This window comes from Oncorhynchus clarkii, chromosome 1 (assembly GCF_045791955.1).
Source record: "Oncorhynchus clarkii lewisi isolate Uvic-CL-2024 chromosome 1, UVic_Ocla_1.0, whole genome shotgun sequence".
NCBI lineage: Eukaryota > Metazoa > Chordata > Actinopteri > Salmoniformes > Salmonidae > Oncorhynchus > Oncorhynchus clarkii.
The window spans coordinates 7,739,810-7,755,447 of record NC_092147.1 but is presented as its reverse complement, the minus strand read 5'-3'; the positions used below and the strand labels follow the sequence as shown (position 1 = coordinate 7,755,447).

Below are 15,638 nucleotides of genomic sequence, written 5' to 3'. Positions count from 1 at the left end.
ATTCCAAAAAGTTTTGGGGACACTGTAAAGTCCATGGAGAATAAGAGCATCTCCTCCCAGCTGCCCACTGCACTGAGGCTAGGAAACACTGTCACCACCGATAAATCTACTCTTCTATTTTTACCAATGACCTGCCACTGGCATTAAACAAAGCCTGCGTGCACATGTATGCTGATGATTCAACCATATACATGTCAGCAATCACAGCTAATGAAGTCTGTGTGTCTATGTATGCTGATGATTCAACCATGTTCGTTTCCGCAAACACAGCTAATGAAGTGACTGAAACCCTTAACAATGAGTTGTAGTCAGATTTGGAATGGGTTGCCAGTAACAAACTGGGAGTGAACATCTCTAAAACTAAGAACATTGTATTTGGTACAAATCATTCCGTAAGTTCGAGACCTGAATCTGGTAATGAAAGTGTGGCAGTTGAACATCTTGAGGAGATTGAATTACTTGGTGTTACCTTCGATTGTAAACTGTCAAGGTCAAAACACAAAGATTCAATGGTTGTAAAGATGGGGAGAGGTCTGTCTGTAATAAAGAGATGCTCTGCTTTTTGACACCACACTTCAAACAGTCCTGCAGACTCTAGTTTTGTCTTGATTATTGTCCAGTTGTGTGGTCAAGTACTACAAGGAAAGACCTAGTTAAGCTGCAGCTGGTCCAGAACAGAGTGGCATATCTTGCACTTCATTGTAATCAAAGAGCTAATATAAATACTATTCATGCCAGTCTCTCTTGGCTGAGGGTTGAGGAGAGACTGACTGCATCACTTCTTCTTTTTAGAAGAAACATTCATACTGTATGTTGCAAATTGCAAATGGTTTCCATAGTAAACTTCCACAGCTCTGACACACACACTTACCCCACCAGACACGCCACCAGGGGTCTTTTCACAGTCCCCAAATCCAGAACAAAATCAAGAAAGTTAACAAATTATATAGAGCCATTATTTCATGAAACTCACTTCCATCTCATTTTGCTCAAATGAACAGCAAACCTGTTTTCAAAAACAAGTAAAGCAACACCTGATGGCACAATCCCCTATCTTGACTTAGATTTTTTGTGAATGTATTGACATGTAGACTACGTGTGACATTTTTAAATTGATTTAGTTCTGTCCTTGAGCTGTTCTTGTCTATTAATGTTCTGTATTGTCATGTTTCATATTTTGTGTAGACCCCAGGAAGAGTAGCTGCTGCTTTTGTAACAGCTGATGGGGATCCTAAGAAAATACGCCAAAATAACTTCCTGTATGTCGACACTCTAATCAAACAAGGATGTGGTTTTTGGATGATCCCCCTACTTTGCATGTCATTGATCCGTGTCTTGCGTGACAGATCTTCATCTTCATCATCATTGATCCACCATCAACATTACAATTCAGAAAACGTCTCAGATGACCCCAATGAATTGTTGTTAGTAATGAAACAGTGGTTTTTGTGAAAGTATGTTTATTTGTCAAAGAAAAATACATTTAATCTAATATAGTAATATATAAGTCAACACACTTACTCAATGCAGCCAGAAGATCAAACAAACAATTGTTAAAGTTATGCTCATTTTAAGGTAATTGTTTTTAAATCTAATCAGCAGTTGACAACATGGGAGACTCTTAGGTCTTGTACACGGTGGTGTAGTGGAGGGTAAGCACTACTTCCACACATTTTGTATTTTACACAAACATTTAGCCACCGATCGTGGAAAAATGCGAAGAACATATCGGGAGCGTTACTTTATTCACAACGAATGGCGTTTAACCACCTATTTTTTGTAATGACATCACTGGTTGCACGAATTACTCCAGATGCTGAGGATGACGATGAAGCTGAAGGTGATGAAGATGCAGTAGACACCAAACAGCAGCCGGTCGAGGATGTAGCCCACCTGCATCCAGTCCTGGGAGATCTGGTTCCCGTCCACATGCTGGGCCACCTGGAGGCGGATGGACTGGAGCTCATTGCCCAGCTTCCTCAGCTCCGCCAGGGCTGGATCGCCTGCCTCAGCCCACATCTTACCTGGTTCTCCTGTTTGAACCTGTCTCTCCACCGTCACTAGAGGGCAGACTTTCACGTCTGTTTCTTAGAGACAAGAGGGAAGGAAGGGAGAAAGGAGAAATTATGAATATACCTCCTAAAGACAGAAATTATTGGTTGTCTAAGGTCGGACCTAGTCAAGTGTCTGGAAAAATGTAGTGAGTGATTCCTGCATTTATGTTACTGTTCAGGCCTGTGATTAAATGCTTCACTATATTGCATTGGGTTGAACAAGTCAAGGATCTGCTAACTGAATGAAAGTCTGTGTAATTGTAAATCCCTGGAGGATCAGACAGGGTACCTCCTTCAACTGGATTGAGGATGATCTTGTCCTCTCCGGATTTCTGAGGCAGCCAGACGAGGGTGCCCATGAAGCGCAGGACGAGCACTCGGACCCAGCCAGGCACTGGGTGGAAGTTACTGGAGCCGACCAGGAGGTTGGTGATGAGAATAGTCTCCAGCAGGCTGGCCACCATCAGAGCCAAGCAGATGGCGAAGAACACATCTGCATGTGCGGGAGGTGAAGAGAGTAAAATATTCAGCCACTCTTAGGAAGACAAAGGAAGTGGACTTCAGCTAATTAAATAACACCTAACTCTATGACAAAAATGGTGTTTCCAGCACACATGTTTTCGTACTCACTTATCTTTTTTTGACCCCCTTTTCATGGTATCCAATTGGTAGTTAGTCTTGTCTTATCACTGCACCTCCCGCACAGACTCAGGAGAGGCTATCCTCTGAAACACAACCCAACCGCACTGCTTCTTGACACAACCCAGAAGACAGTACATCCAACCCAGAAGCCAGTACATCCAACCCAATGTGCCATAGGAAACACCATACACCTGCACTGCACCCAGCCCACCACAGGAGTGACTAGTGCATGATGAGACAAGGATAACCCTGCCAGCCAAACCCTCCCTAATCAGGACAATGCTCTGCGTCGCCCCATGGACCTCCTGGTCACAGCTGGCTGCGACAGAGCCTGGGCTCGATCCCAGAGTTTCTGGTGACACATCTAGCACTGCAATGCAGTGCCTTAGACCACTGCGCCACCTGGGAGGCTCTCATACTCACTTATCAATGGTATGGTGCTTCCTGTGACTGGCAGCAGGTCATTCACGATGAGCAGGAAGACGGAGTAGCCAAAAATAAGGCTCATCTTGAAGGAGGAGCGGTCCACGTTCTGGGGAGGCAGCAGGAAGCTGAAGAGATCCACAGTGATGAGAAAGAAGCTGGGGATCAGGAGGTTCACCACATAGAGGGTTGCTCTGCGCCTCAGGACAATCTACAGTTCAGAGACACAACGGTCAATGTCAACCTTCAAGGGTGTTTTGGTGTTATGCAACATATTCCCATTTCAGACAAGACAAAGCCATAATTAGCCGGATTAGCATCCTATGTGTGAAACATGAAGTACTCTCTGAAACAATTGTTATGCTCGGAATATAGAGAACTCAACGTTCTGTAGTAGTAGAGCCAAATTAATGGCATCTGAGAAATTGCAGTGCTTTGGGTTCGTACGTAGAAGCAGAGCTCATCATATGGGTTGCTTTCTCCCTGATCGAGTGCTGATAAATTGAACCTCCTGGATTTGATGTCCATCAGCTCCCACTCCCCTTCGGTGGACAACACGCTAATGGAGCGTTTCAGGATGTCCTCCACCTTCTTCCCTAAAATAATCCTTATGTCCGACACTGCAGGGGAGAAAAATGAATGGGACATCCTGGGATGAATGGGTTGAACCTATATGGAAGCAGAACATGATCTGTACTGAGGGGATGGTAAACTTGGGCCTAACACCAAACAGATCCCTTGGTTGACACCGAGTAATTGATCAAAAACTCAGTTGAACCAATGGACCATCCTGTTTCACATCCATCATTTCAGATCACAAGATAGAGTCAGGATGTTTTTTTGGGAGAGAAGGAGCGATGGGTTTGGCATAGGATCCTTATGTTCAAAGAGGCCCTAAAGCATGGTTGCATTGACGTCTTACCGCGGTGGATGTAGGAGTTGAAGGTGAAGGTGCAGTTCTGGACGTCAAAGGGGAAGGTGTAGATGTCCAGGTTACAGGAGCTAACCACTCTGACAGGTTTGGCTTCTCGCACTTTACCAGTGTGCTTAATGTACACATAAGGGATGACGGGAGATCTGTTTTCATCCATACTGTAAAACAGGGTGAAACGGGGACAATTTCAAACGATGGGCATGATATAAATAATATGTTTTATATTTTTTAATTGTGACTGAATCTGTTACAAGTGCAATAAAAAAGGGCAGAATTAAAATGTTTGTAAGGATATCCTTCCCTCCCCAAAATTATAATAAGAATAATTCTATGAGTAAAACAAGAAGTATTTTCTGAAACAATAGTAATGCTAGAAATATAGAGAACTCAACGTTTGGAAGTAGCAGAGCCAAATTAATGGTGTCTGAGTAATTGCAGTGCTTTGTTTCATGCATGTTAATATTAGAAGCCTCCTCCTCCCTAAATGTTTTATTCACTGCCTTAGCACATTCTGCCAACCACCAAAACCCCTGAAATTTCCATCCCTAACTATAACATTTTCTCACAAGATAGAACTGCCAAAAGGGGCGGAGTTGCAATCTACTGCAGAGAGAGCCTGCAGAGTTCAGTCTTACTATCCAATTTGAGCTTCTACTTAAAAAAATTCACCTTTCCAGAAACAAGTCTCTCACCTTTGCCGCTTGCTATAGACCACCTTCTGCCCCCAGCTGTGCCCTGGACACGATATGTGAATTGATTGCCCCCCATCTATCTTCAGTGCTTGTGCTGTTAGCTGACCTAAACTGGGACATGCTTAACACCCCGGCCATCCTACAATCTAAGCTAGATGCCCTCAATCTCACACAAATTATCAATGAACCTACTAGGTACAACCCCAAATCCGTAAACACGGGCACCCTTATAGATATCATCCTAACCAACCTGCCCTTTGAATACACCTCTGCTGTCTTCAACCAAGATCTCAGGGATGACTGCCTCATTGCCTGCGTCCGTAATGGGTCTGCGGTCAAATGACCACCCCTCATCACTGTAAAACGCTCCCTAAAACACTTCAGTGAGCAGGCCTTTCTAATCGACCTGGCCTGGGTATCCTGGAAGGATATTTACCTCATTCCGTTAGTAGAGGATGCCTGGTTGTTCTTTAAAAGTGCTTTCCTCACCATCTTAAATAAGCATGCCCCATTCAAAAAATGTAGAACCAGGAACAGATATAGCCCTTGGTTCACTTCAGACCTGACTGCCCTTGACCAGCACAAAAACATCCTGTGGCGTACTGCATTAGCATCGAATAGCCCCCGCGATATGCAACTTTTCAGGGAATTTGGGAACCAATATACACAGGCAATATACACAGGCAGTAAAGCAAAGGTCAGCTTTTTCAAACAGAAATTTGCATCCTGTAGCACAAACTCCAAAAAGTTCTGGAATTCTGTAAAGTCCATGGAGAAAAAGAGCACCTCATCCGAGCTGCCCTGCACTGAGGCTAGGAAACACTGTCACCACTGATAAATCTACGATAATCGAGAATTTCAAGAAGCATTTTTCTATGACTGGCCATGCTTTCCACCTGGCTACCTCTACCCCGGTCAACAGCCCTGCGCCCCCCCACAGCAACTTGCCCAAGCCTCCCCCATTTCTCCTTCACCCAAATCCAGATAGCTGATGTTCTGAAAGACAATCTGGACCCTCTCTAAAATTAACCGTCAAAATTGTTGCAACCCCTATTATGGAGCCTGTTCAAACTCTCTTTCGTATCGTCTGAGATCCCCAAATATTGGAAATCTGCCGCGGTCATCCCCCTCTTCAAAGGGGGAGACACTCTAGACCCAAACTGCTACAGACCTATATCTATCCTAACCTGCCTTTCTAAGGTCTTCGAACGCCAAGTTAACAAACAAATCACCGACCATTTCAAATCCCACCGTACCTTCTCCGCAATGCAATCTGGTTTCTAAGCTGTTCATGGGTGCACTTCAGCCACGCCCAAGGTCCTAAACGATATCATAACCGCCATCGAAAAAAGAGAGTACTGTGCAGCCGTCTTCATCGACCGGCTTTCAACTCTGTCAATGACCACATTCTTATCGGCAGACTCAATAGCCTTGGATTCTCAAATGACTGCCTCGTCTGGTTCACCAACTACTTATCAGACAGAGTTTAGTGTGTCAAATCGGAGGGCCTGTTGCCCGGACCTCTGGCAGTCTCTATGGGGGTGCCACAGGGTTCAATTCTCAGTCCGACTCTTTTCTCTGTAAACATCATTGATGTCGCTCTTGCTGCTGGTGATTCTCTGATCCACCTCTACGCAGACGACACTATTCTTTTTACTTCTTTTTACTTTTTTACTTTGGACACTGTGTAAACTAACCTCCAGACGAGCTTCAATGCCATACAACTCTCCTTCTGTGGCCTCCAACTGCTCTTAAATGCAAGTAAAACTAAATGCATGCTCTTCAGGTGTCTGGTTAGACTGTAAACTCTCCTTCCAGACTTACATTAAGCATCTCTAATCCAAAATGAAATCTAGAATCGGCTTCCTATTTCACAACAAAGCATCTTTCACTCATGCTGCCAAACATACCCTCGTAAAACTGACTATCCTACCAATCCTTGACTTTGGCGATGTCATTTACAAAATAGCCTCCAACACTCTACTCAATAAATTTGATGCAGTCTATCACAGTGCCCCCCGTTTTGTCACCAAAGACCGATATACTACCCACCACTGCGACCTGTATGTTCTCGTTGGCTGGCCCTCGCTTCGTATTCGTCGCCAAACCCACTGGCTCCAGGTCATCTATAAGTCATTGCTAGGTAAAGCCCCGCCTTATCTCAGCTCACTGGTCACCATAGCAGCACCCACCCGTAGCACGCGCTCCAGCAGGTATATTTCACTGGTCACCCCCAAAGCCAATTCCTGATCTTAAATATTTTGCCACTATGACCTATTTATTGCCTTACCTCCCTTATCTTACCTCATTTGCTCACACTGTATATAGACTTTTCTACTGTATTATTGACTGTATGTTTGTTTTACTCCATGTGTAACTCTGTGTTGTTGTTTGTGTCGCACTGCTTTAATTTATCTTGGCCAGGTCGCAGTTGTAAATGAGAACTTGTTGTCAACTAGCCTACATGGTTAAATAAAGGTGAAATATACATTTTTTAAAATATATATTTGAGATTCTTCAAAGTAGCACCTGTGTAATAATCACGCTGTATAATCAGTTTCTTGATATGCCTTGATATGCCACATGTGTCAGGTGGATGGATTAGGTAATCCATCCACCTGACACGTGTGGCATATCAAGAAACTGATTATACAGCATGATTATTACACAGGTGCACCTTGTGCTGGGGACAATAAAGGGCCACTGTAAAAGGGGTAGTTATGTCACAAGAGATGTCTCAAGTTTTGAGGGAGCGTGCAATTGGCATGCTGACTGCAGGCATGTCCACCAGAGTTGTTGGCAGAGATTTGAATGTTCATTTCTCCACCATAAGCTGCCTCAAATGTCATTTTAGAGAATCTCACAGTACGTCCAACCGGCAATTTGAATGCACAAAAGTACCGCAGGGCACATCCTTAGGCCCATTTGTTATGTTTTTTTAAGGTATCTGTAATCAATATATACATATCTGTATTCTCAATCATGTGAAATACATAGATTAGGGTCTAATGAATTTATTTCAATTGACTGATTTCCTCCTATGAAATGTAACTCAGTAAAATCGTTGAAATTGTTGCATGTCGTGTTTATATTTTTGTTCAGTGTATGTTGAAGTAGTTTTAGTAGTCTGTCGTATATCTCTCAGATATACGACAGACACTTTAAAACAAACTTCCTTATCAAAATTTTTTGATTGTGTTTTTCCATGTATTATGTCTGTTATTCAATGTGTTTCTATGGGCTAATATCAGGAAGACCAAAGTCAATGTTTCATCAAAAAAACAAGTATATCGTATCTCTATAGACTATAGAGATGTTTAACTCACAATTCATTGATTACCACATCTGGTGACCAGAACCTTTCCCTGGGGAGAGAAATATTGGCAGAGCCGCATTGGACTGGGTCCCAGCGGAAAAATTCATTCTCCCATTCCTAAAACAACACATTAGCAACAATACAATATGTTTGTAAGCAGCATTTAAAATTATAATATGATGTTAGGATACATTCAAAGATGAAATGTATTTGGTTTGTTTTAACCAAATATATATTACTATTGCTATGCATGTACATATTGGTGCCCTAACAAATATGAAGTAATGTGAAGTAAGGTCCTTAACACAGGTGCTGTAGGAAAATCAGAAACCAAAGTGCACATTGATAATGACTCCCATACACTGTGCACGTATACTTGCAAAAATAATAAGTTTACCTTCACCAGCCAAATGTAGGTGTACAACAGTTGTGCTTTTTCCTCCTGAAAAGAGAATTACTTTTTGTTGTAGGATACAAAGTAAAGGCAATAAAGCCACATTTTCAATAGATCTACAAAACAGGATGTGGAGGAACATTCAGAACAATATAGCACATGTCAAATACATTGATGGATTTAATGGTATGTCTCCTCAGGTGAACCAGTTGAAAGGGATACCATGCTGTCCTACTACTCCTTACCACACCCAGGATGCCGTAGAGGGTGAAGTACATGCTGATGTTGGTGGGGGTTGAGAGGTTCATGACAGGTCGTATGGAGTACAACTTCATGACGTTCTCCAGGGCGGCCAGAAGGGATATGGTGTTGGGGTTGGTGCAGTTCACCACTATCTTACATCTCAGGCATGGCGCTGGGGAAACAATGGTAACCATGCTGCTTTATATTGTGGTTTTGTTATGACCCTGTGTGGCCTAGTTGGCAAAACATGGTGCTGCAATGCCAGAGTTGTTGGTTCAATTCCCATGGGGGACCTGTGGGAGGGTAGCCTAGTGGTTAGAGCGTTGGACTAGTTCAGACCCCCGAGCTGACAAGGTACAAATCTGTTGTTCTGCCCCTGAACAGGCAGTTAACCCACTGTTCCTAGGCCTTTATTGAAAATAAGAATTTGTTCTTAACTGACTTGCCTAGTTAAATAAAATAAAACATGTATTCACTCACTACTGTATGTTGCTCTGGATACGAGAATCTGGTAAATTAGGTCAAATATAAGAACATCTTCAGTGAAAAGTCTTTCATTTTACCAATGAATGGGGTTCTTGCGTATTGGGGTTCTTGCGTATTATTAGAATCTTGTTTGAATGATGAAGACCTTGGTACTTTTTCATATGATGGTGAAATGAATTGACTGCAAACCCACAAATAAATTATGTTATGAACTTGATCGTTAAGGTATCAGATACCCCAAGTAATATCAAAAAGTGAACATAAAACTAAAAAATTAATTAAAACAAACTATTACTCAAATATAATATTTTAAGTTTACTTAAATTAGTTGACTTTACTTTTTCTTTCCCCGTGTCCAAGCTGTACCTACCCTGTACCATGATGCAGCAGATGATGAACAGAACCTGGTGGGAACTGACCCACCATCGTTGAGACTGAAATAGTCATTTAAAAAATCACTGTTAGGTTCAAAGGTCAAACTGTATTTTAGAGATACGGTCCATTGTTTAGTGTATGTTTGATAATTAACACAAATTGTATAACACCATGAATTACTTAATGAATTCACAACTTAATTTACGTAAAAACACCGAACAAATGTTTTGACCATTTACGGTAATGCATTGAAGTACAACACACAGACACACAACTTAAGTAACGTACAACCCCTAATTGTCACAAAAGACATTAGAATGAAAGATATTTACCTCCATTTTGGAAAAAACCTTGGCTGCCATTAAGCAGTAAGCTACAAGTTCTTGACCGTTTCGATCCTCTGGCTGAAGAACTGTTCAGAGCAAAGCTTTGTTTCCGAACACCCATCGATAGCACCTCTTCACCAGCTGGAACAAATTGTATATATACAGACTAATTTGCATAGTTAAACACTTATGTTGATGTATTGTCATATCATAATTTGCTGTTGGAGAATCCACCGAAAATCTTACAGCTCCAGACTGTTTTCAAGTTTGAACACAGTTCTCCTGCAACAAAGATCTCTGATACGTTAGAAGTGACACAAAGAGTCAGGGATTTCTTGATTCTACAATGAACTCAACATAGAAATTGTAAAAATAAATAAATATATATATATGTATATATTTCTAGCAATATTCCTCGCAACAGAGAAGACCATGAGTGAGATCCATAAACCTTGGGGCAAATGAGGTGGTCAGTAGAGCAGGTGAACTCTTGTGGTACAGAGCTACTTTACCTGCAGGGGGTTGGATACAAAACAGGCGTGAGCCACAGTAAATGGCTGTGGTGGAGGGTGAAGTTGCCCCTAGATGCTGATCCTGAGTCAGTGTATCATTTTCCACACTAATGCTTAAGGTTAGGATTGGGGGAGGAGAGTCTGATCCTAGACCTGTACCTAGGAGACATTTCACCTTAGAGCTGTGGTGTGCCAACCTACGCAACAAGTGCAACCAGTGGGCATCGGACGATAGTGTACCACAGCTCTGCAGACAATACATGTACTGGGCTATGGAAATGAGCTGGGGGGTTCACCTCAGCACACAAAGGAACAGGTGTCCCAATGTCCCCCCATTCAGCTCTCCCACCCAAATCATTTGTTATATAACTTGTGTTATGAATTGCACGGTATTGTTTATTCTCTATCTTGTGTCTGACACAATATATAGGCTGATAATTTAATTATAGATGGGTGATAATATGAGTCCTGGAATTAGTTCGACCTAAGGAAAGAGGGATTGAGAGAGAAGGAAAGAGAGATGAGAGAGAGAGAGAGATGAGAGAGAGAAGGAGAGAGAGATGAGAGAGATGAGAGAGAGAGAGAGAGGGACGGAGAGCAAAGGAAGAGGGAGATAACGAATGAAAGAAAGAAAGAGAGAAATAAATAATGTAAGATAAAGAGAGAATGAAAGAGAGATGGTAGGAAAGACAAGGGTAAGAAGAGCACACACATAGGATTAAATGCTATAGTATCAATGGTACCTAATCAATAAGCAGTGTTGGAAATAGTACTCATTTGTCATTCTGAGTAAAAGTAAAGATTCCTAGAATATGACTCAAGTAAAATGTGGTCAAGTAAAATACTACTTGAGTAAAAGTTTTTAAGTATTTGTTTTTAAATATACTTACTTATCAAACGTACATGGAATTGCTAAAATGTAAAAGTATAAATCATTTCAAATTCCTCCTATTAAGCAAACCAGACGGCACAATTTTCTTGTTTTTATTTATTTATGGATAGGCAGGGGCACAATCCAACACTCAGACATCATTTACAAACGAAGCATTTGTGTTTAGTGAGTCCTCCAGATCAGAGGCAGTAGGGATGACCAGGGATGTTCTCTGTTTAGTGAGTCCTCCAGATCAGAGGCAGTAGGGATGACCAGGGATGTTCTCTGTTTAGTGAGTCCTCCAGCTCAGAGGCAGTAGGGATGACCAGGGATGTTCTCTGTTTACTGAGTCCTCCAGATCAGAGGCAGTACGGGTGACCAGGGATGTTCTCTGTTTAGTGAGTCCTCCAGATCAGAGGCAGTAGGGATGACCAGGGATGTTCTCTGTTTAGTGAGTCCTCCAGATCAGAGGCAGTAGAGATGACCAGGGATGTTCTCTGTTTAGTGAGTCCTCCAGATCAGAGGCAGTAGGGATGACCAGGGATGTTCTCTGTTTAGTGGGTCCTCCAGATCAGAGGCAGTAGGGATGACCAGGGGTGTTCTCTGTTTAGTGAGTCCTCCAGATCAGAGGCAGTAGGGATGACCAGGGATGTTCTCTGTTTAGTGAGTCCTCCAGATCAGAGGCAGTAGGGATGACCAGGGATGTTCTCTGTTTAGTGAGTCCTCCAGATCAGAGGCAGTAGGGATGACCAGGGATGTTCTCTGTTTAGTGAGTCCTCCAGATCAGAGGCAGTAGGGATGACCAGGGATGTTCTCTGTTTAGTGAGTCCTCCAGATCAGAGGCAGTAGGGATGACCAGGGGTGTTCTCTGTTTAGTGAGTCCACCAGATCAGAGGCAGTAGGGGTGACCAGGGATGTTCTCTGTTTAGTGAGTCCTCCAGATCAGAGGCAGTAGGGATGACCAGGGGATGTTCTCTGTTTAGTGAGTCCTCCAGATCAGAGGCAGTAGGGATGAACAGGGGATGTTCTCTGTTTAGTGAGTCCTCCAGATCAGAGGCAGTAGGGATGACCAGGGATGTTCTCTGTTTAGTGAGTCCTCCAGATCAGAGGCAGTAGAGATGACCAGGGATGTTCTCTGTTTAGTGAGTCCTCCAGATCAGAGGCAGTAGGGATGACCAGGGACGTTCTCTGTTTAGTGAGTCCACCAGATCAGAGGCAGTAGGGATGACCAGGGATGTTCTCTGTTTAGTGAGTCCTCCAGATCAGAGACAGTAGGGATGACCAGGGGTGTTCTCTGTTTAATGAGTCCTCCAGATCAGAGGCAGTAGGGATGACCAGGGATGTTCTCTGTTTAGTGAGTCCTCCAGATCAGAGGCAGTAGGGATGACCAGGGGATGTTCTCTGTTTAGTGAGTCCTCCAGATCAGAGGCAGTAGGGATGACCAGGGATGTTCTCTGTTTAGTGAGTCCTCCAGATCAGAGGCAGTAGGGATGACCAGGGATGTTCTCTGTTTAGTGAGTCCTCCAGATCAGAGGCAGTAGGGATGACCAGGGATGTTCTCTGTTTAGTGAGTCCGCCAGATCAGAGGCAGTAGGGATGACCAGGGATGTTCTCTGTTTAGTGAGTCCTCCAGATCAGAGGCAGTAGGGATGACCAGGGATGTTCTCTGTTTAGTGAGTCCACCAGATCAGAGGCAGTAGGGATGACCAGGGATGTTCTCTGTTTAGTGAGTACTCCAGATCAGAGGCAGTAGGGATGACCAGGGATGTTCTCTGTTTAGTGAGTCCTCCAGATCAGAGGCAGTAGGGATGACCAGGGGTGTTCTCTGTTTAGTGAGTCCACCAGATCAGAGGCAGTAGGGATGACCAGGGATGTTCTCTGTTTAGTGAGTCCTCCAGATCAGAGGCAGTAGGGATGACCAGGGGATGTTCTCTGTTTAGTGAGTCCTCCAGATCAGAGGCAGTAGGGATGACCAGGGGATGTTCTCTGTTTAGTGAGTCCTCCAGATCAGAGGCAGTAGGGATGACCAGGGATGTTCTCTGTTTAGTGAGTCCTCCAGATCAGAGGCAGTAGAGATGACCAGGTATGTTCTCTGTTTAGTGAGTCCTCCAGATCAGAGGCAGTAGGGACGACCAGGGATGTTCTCTGTTTAGTGAGTCCTCCAGATCAGAGGCAGTAGGGACGACCAGGGATGTTCTCTGTTTAGTGAGTCCTCCAGATCAGAGGCAGTAGGGACGACCAGGGATGTTCTCTGTTTAGTGAGTCCTCCAGATCAGAGGCAGTAGGGACGACCAGGGATGTTCTCTGTTTAGTGAGTCCTGCAGATCAGAGGCAGTAGGGATGACCAGGGATGTTCTCTGTTTAGTGAGTCTGCCAGATCAGAGGCAGTAGGGATGACCAGGGATGTTCTCTGTTTAGTAAGTCTTCCAGATCAGAGAAATTAGGGATGACCAGGGATGTTCTCTGTTTAGTGAGTCCGCCAGATCAGAGGCAGTAGGGATGACCAGGGATGTTCTCTGTTTAGTGAGTCCTGCAGATCAGAGGCAGTAGGGATGACCAGGGATGTTCTCTGTTTAGTGAGTCCGCCAGATCAGAGGCAGTAGGGATGACCAGGGATGTTCTCTTGATAAGTGTGTGAATTGGACCATTTTCCTGTCAAAATGTACTTTTGGGTGTCAGGGAAAATGTATGAAGTAAAAAGCACATTATTTTCTTTAGTAATGTATTTAAGTTAAAGGGAAAGTTGGCAAAAATATAAATAGTCATATGTAGTACATATACCCCCAAAATACTCTTAGGTAGTACTTTAAAGTATTTTTTACATAAGTACTTTACTCCACTGTCAATAAGGCCAAGGTTATTCATAAGGGACATTGGCAACCTCCAAAAATGACAAAACTTGTATCATGTAACATAATATACTATGTTGTGTCAAGTTGGTAAAACCTCACCACTCAGGTAATGCTGCAGGCTACGCACGTATTTGTCAAATGTATCATTCTCAGTAATATAATAACTTTCAAGTTCTCTCAAAGTCATGATTCACACTTGTAACAAGGTATTTTTAGAGGAACATCTTTATTAAAACAAACATTGACAGATTAACACCTTTCTGTTTACAACAAAACTATGTACCATAAAACAAGCCAGAAAGAACAAATGAAAAATACATTAATCACAGTGAAAGAGGAAATCAATTTTAAACAGGTTACCTTTATGCAAACAAGTTGTGCGGAACATCTAAACTGCAGTACCACTGTAGACAGGGAGGAGATAATATCATTGTTCTTAATGCAGTACCATTGTAGACAGTGAGGAGATAATATCATTGTTCTTACTGCAGTACCACTGTGGACAGGGAGGAGAAGACCTCCTTGTTCTTACTGCAGTACCACTGTAGACAGGGAGGAGAAGATCTCCTTGTTCTTACTGCAGTACCACTGTAGACAGGGAGGAGAAGACCTCCTTGTTCTTACTGCAGTACCACTGTAGACAGGGAGGAGACCTCCTTGTTCTTACTGCAGTACCACTGTGGACAGGGAGGAGAAGACCTCCTTGTTCTTACTGCAGTCCCACTGTGGACAGGGAGGAGACCTCCTTGTTCTTACTGCAGTACCACTGTGGACAGGGAGGAGATACTATCATTGTTCTTACTGCAGTACCACTGTGGACAGGGAGGAGATAATATCATTGTTCTTACTGCAGTACCACTGTAGACAGGGAGGAGATAATATCATTGTTCTTACTGCAGTACCACTGTGGACAGGGAGGAGATAATATCATTGTTCTTACTGCAGTACCACTGTGGACAGGGAGGATATAATATCACTGTTCATACTGCAGTACCACTGTGGACAGGGAGGAGATAATATCATTGTTCTTACTGCAGTACCACTGTGGACAGGGAGGAGATAATATCATTGTTCTTACTGCAGTACCACTGTGGACAGGGAGGAGATAATATCACTGTTCTTACTGCAGTACCATTGTAGACAGGGAGGAGACCTCCTTGTTCTTACTGCAGTCCCACTGTGGACAGGGAGGAGGAGACCTCCTTGTTCTTACTGCAGTCCCACTGTGGACAGGGAGGAGGAGACCTCCTTGTTCTTACTGCAGTACCGCTGTAGACAGGGAGGAGGAGACCTCCTTGTTCTTACTGCAGTACCACTGTGGACAGGGAGGAGAAGACCTCCCTGTTCTTACTGCAGTACCACTGTGGACAGGGAGGAGAAGACCTCCTTGTTCTTACTGCAGTACCACTGTGGACAGGGAGGAGAAGACCTCCCTGTTCTTACTGCAGTACCACTGTAGACAGGGAGGAGATCTACAGTACCACTGTACACATTGAGGAGATCTACAGTACCACTGTA

At 43.4% G+C, this 15,638-nt stretch overlaps 1 protein-coding gene across 1 annotated transcript; it reads right to left on the bottom strand.

The window, feature by feature from the left end:
- Positions 1 to 1,788: 1,788 nt before the first annotated feature.
- On the bottom strand, positions 1,789 to 9,921 carry LOC139414936 (5-hydroxytryptamine receptor 3A-like). The gene is made up of 10 exons (XM_071162587.1): positions 9,892 to 9,921; positions 9,555 to 9,618; positions 8,701 to 8,870; positions 8,459 to 8,503; positions 8,072 to 8,178; positions 4,042 to 4,211; positions 3,567 to 3,739; positions 3,120 to 3,330; positions 2,344 to 2,547; positions 1,789 to 2,081 (listed from the first exon to the last, which is right to left on the bottom strand). Exons 1-10 carry the CDS (start codon positions 9,919 to 9,921, stop codon positions 1,789 to 1,791), a joined length of 1,467 nt encoding a protein of 488 aa, XP_071018688.1.
- Between the last annotated feature and the right edge of the window lie 5,717 nt (positions 9,922 to 15,638).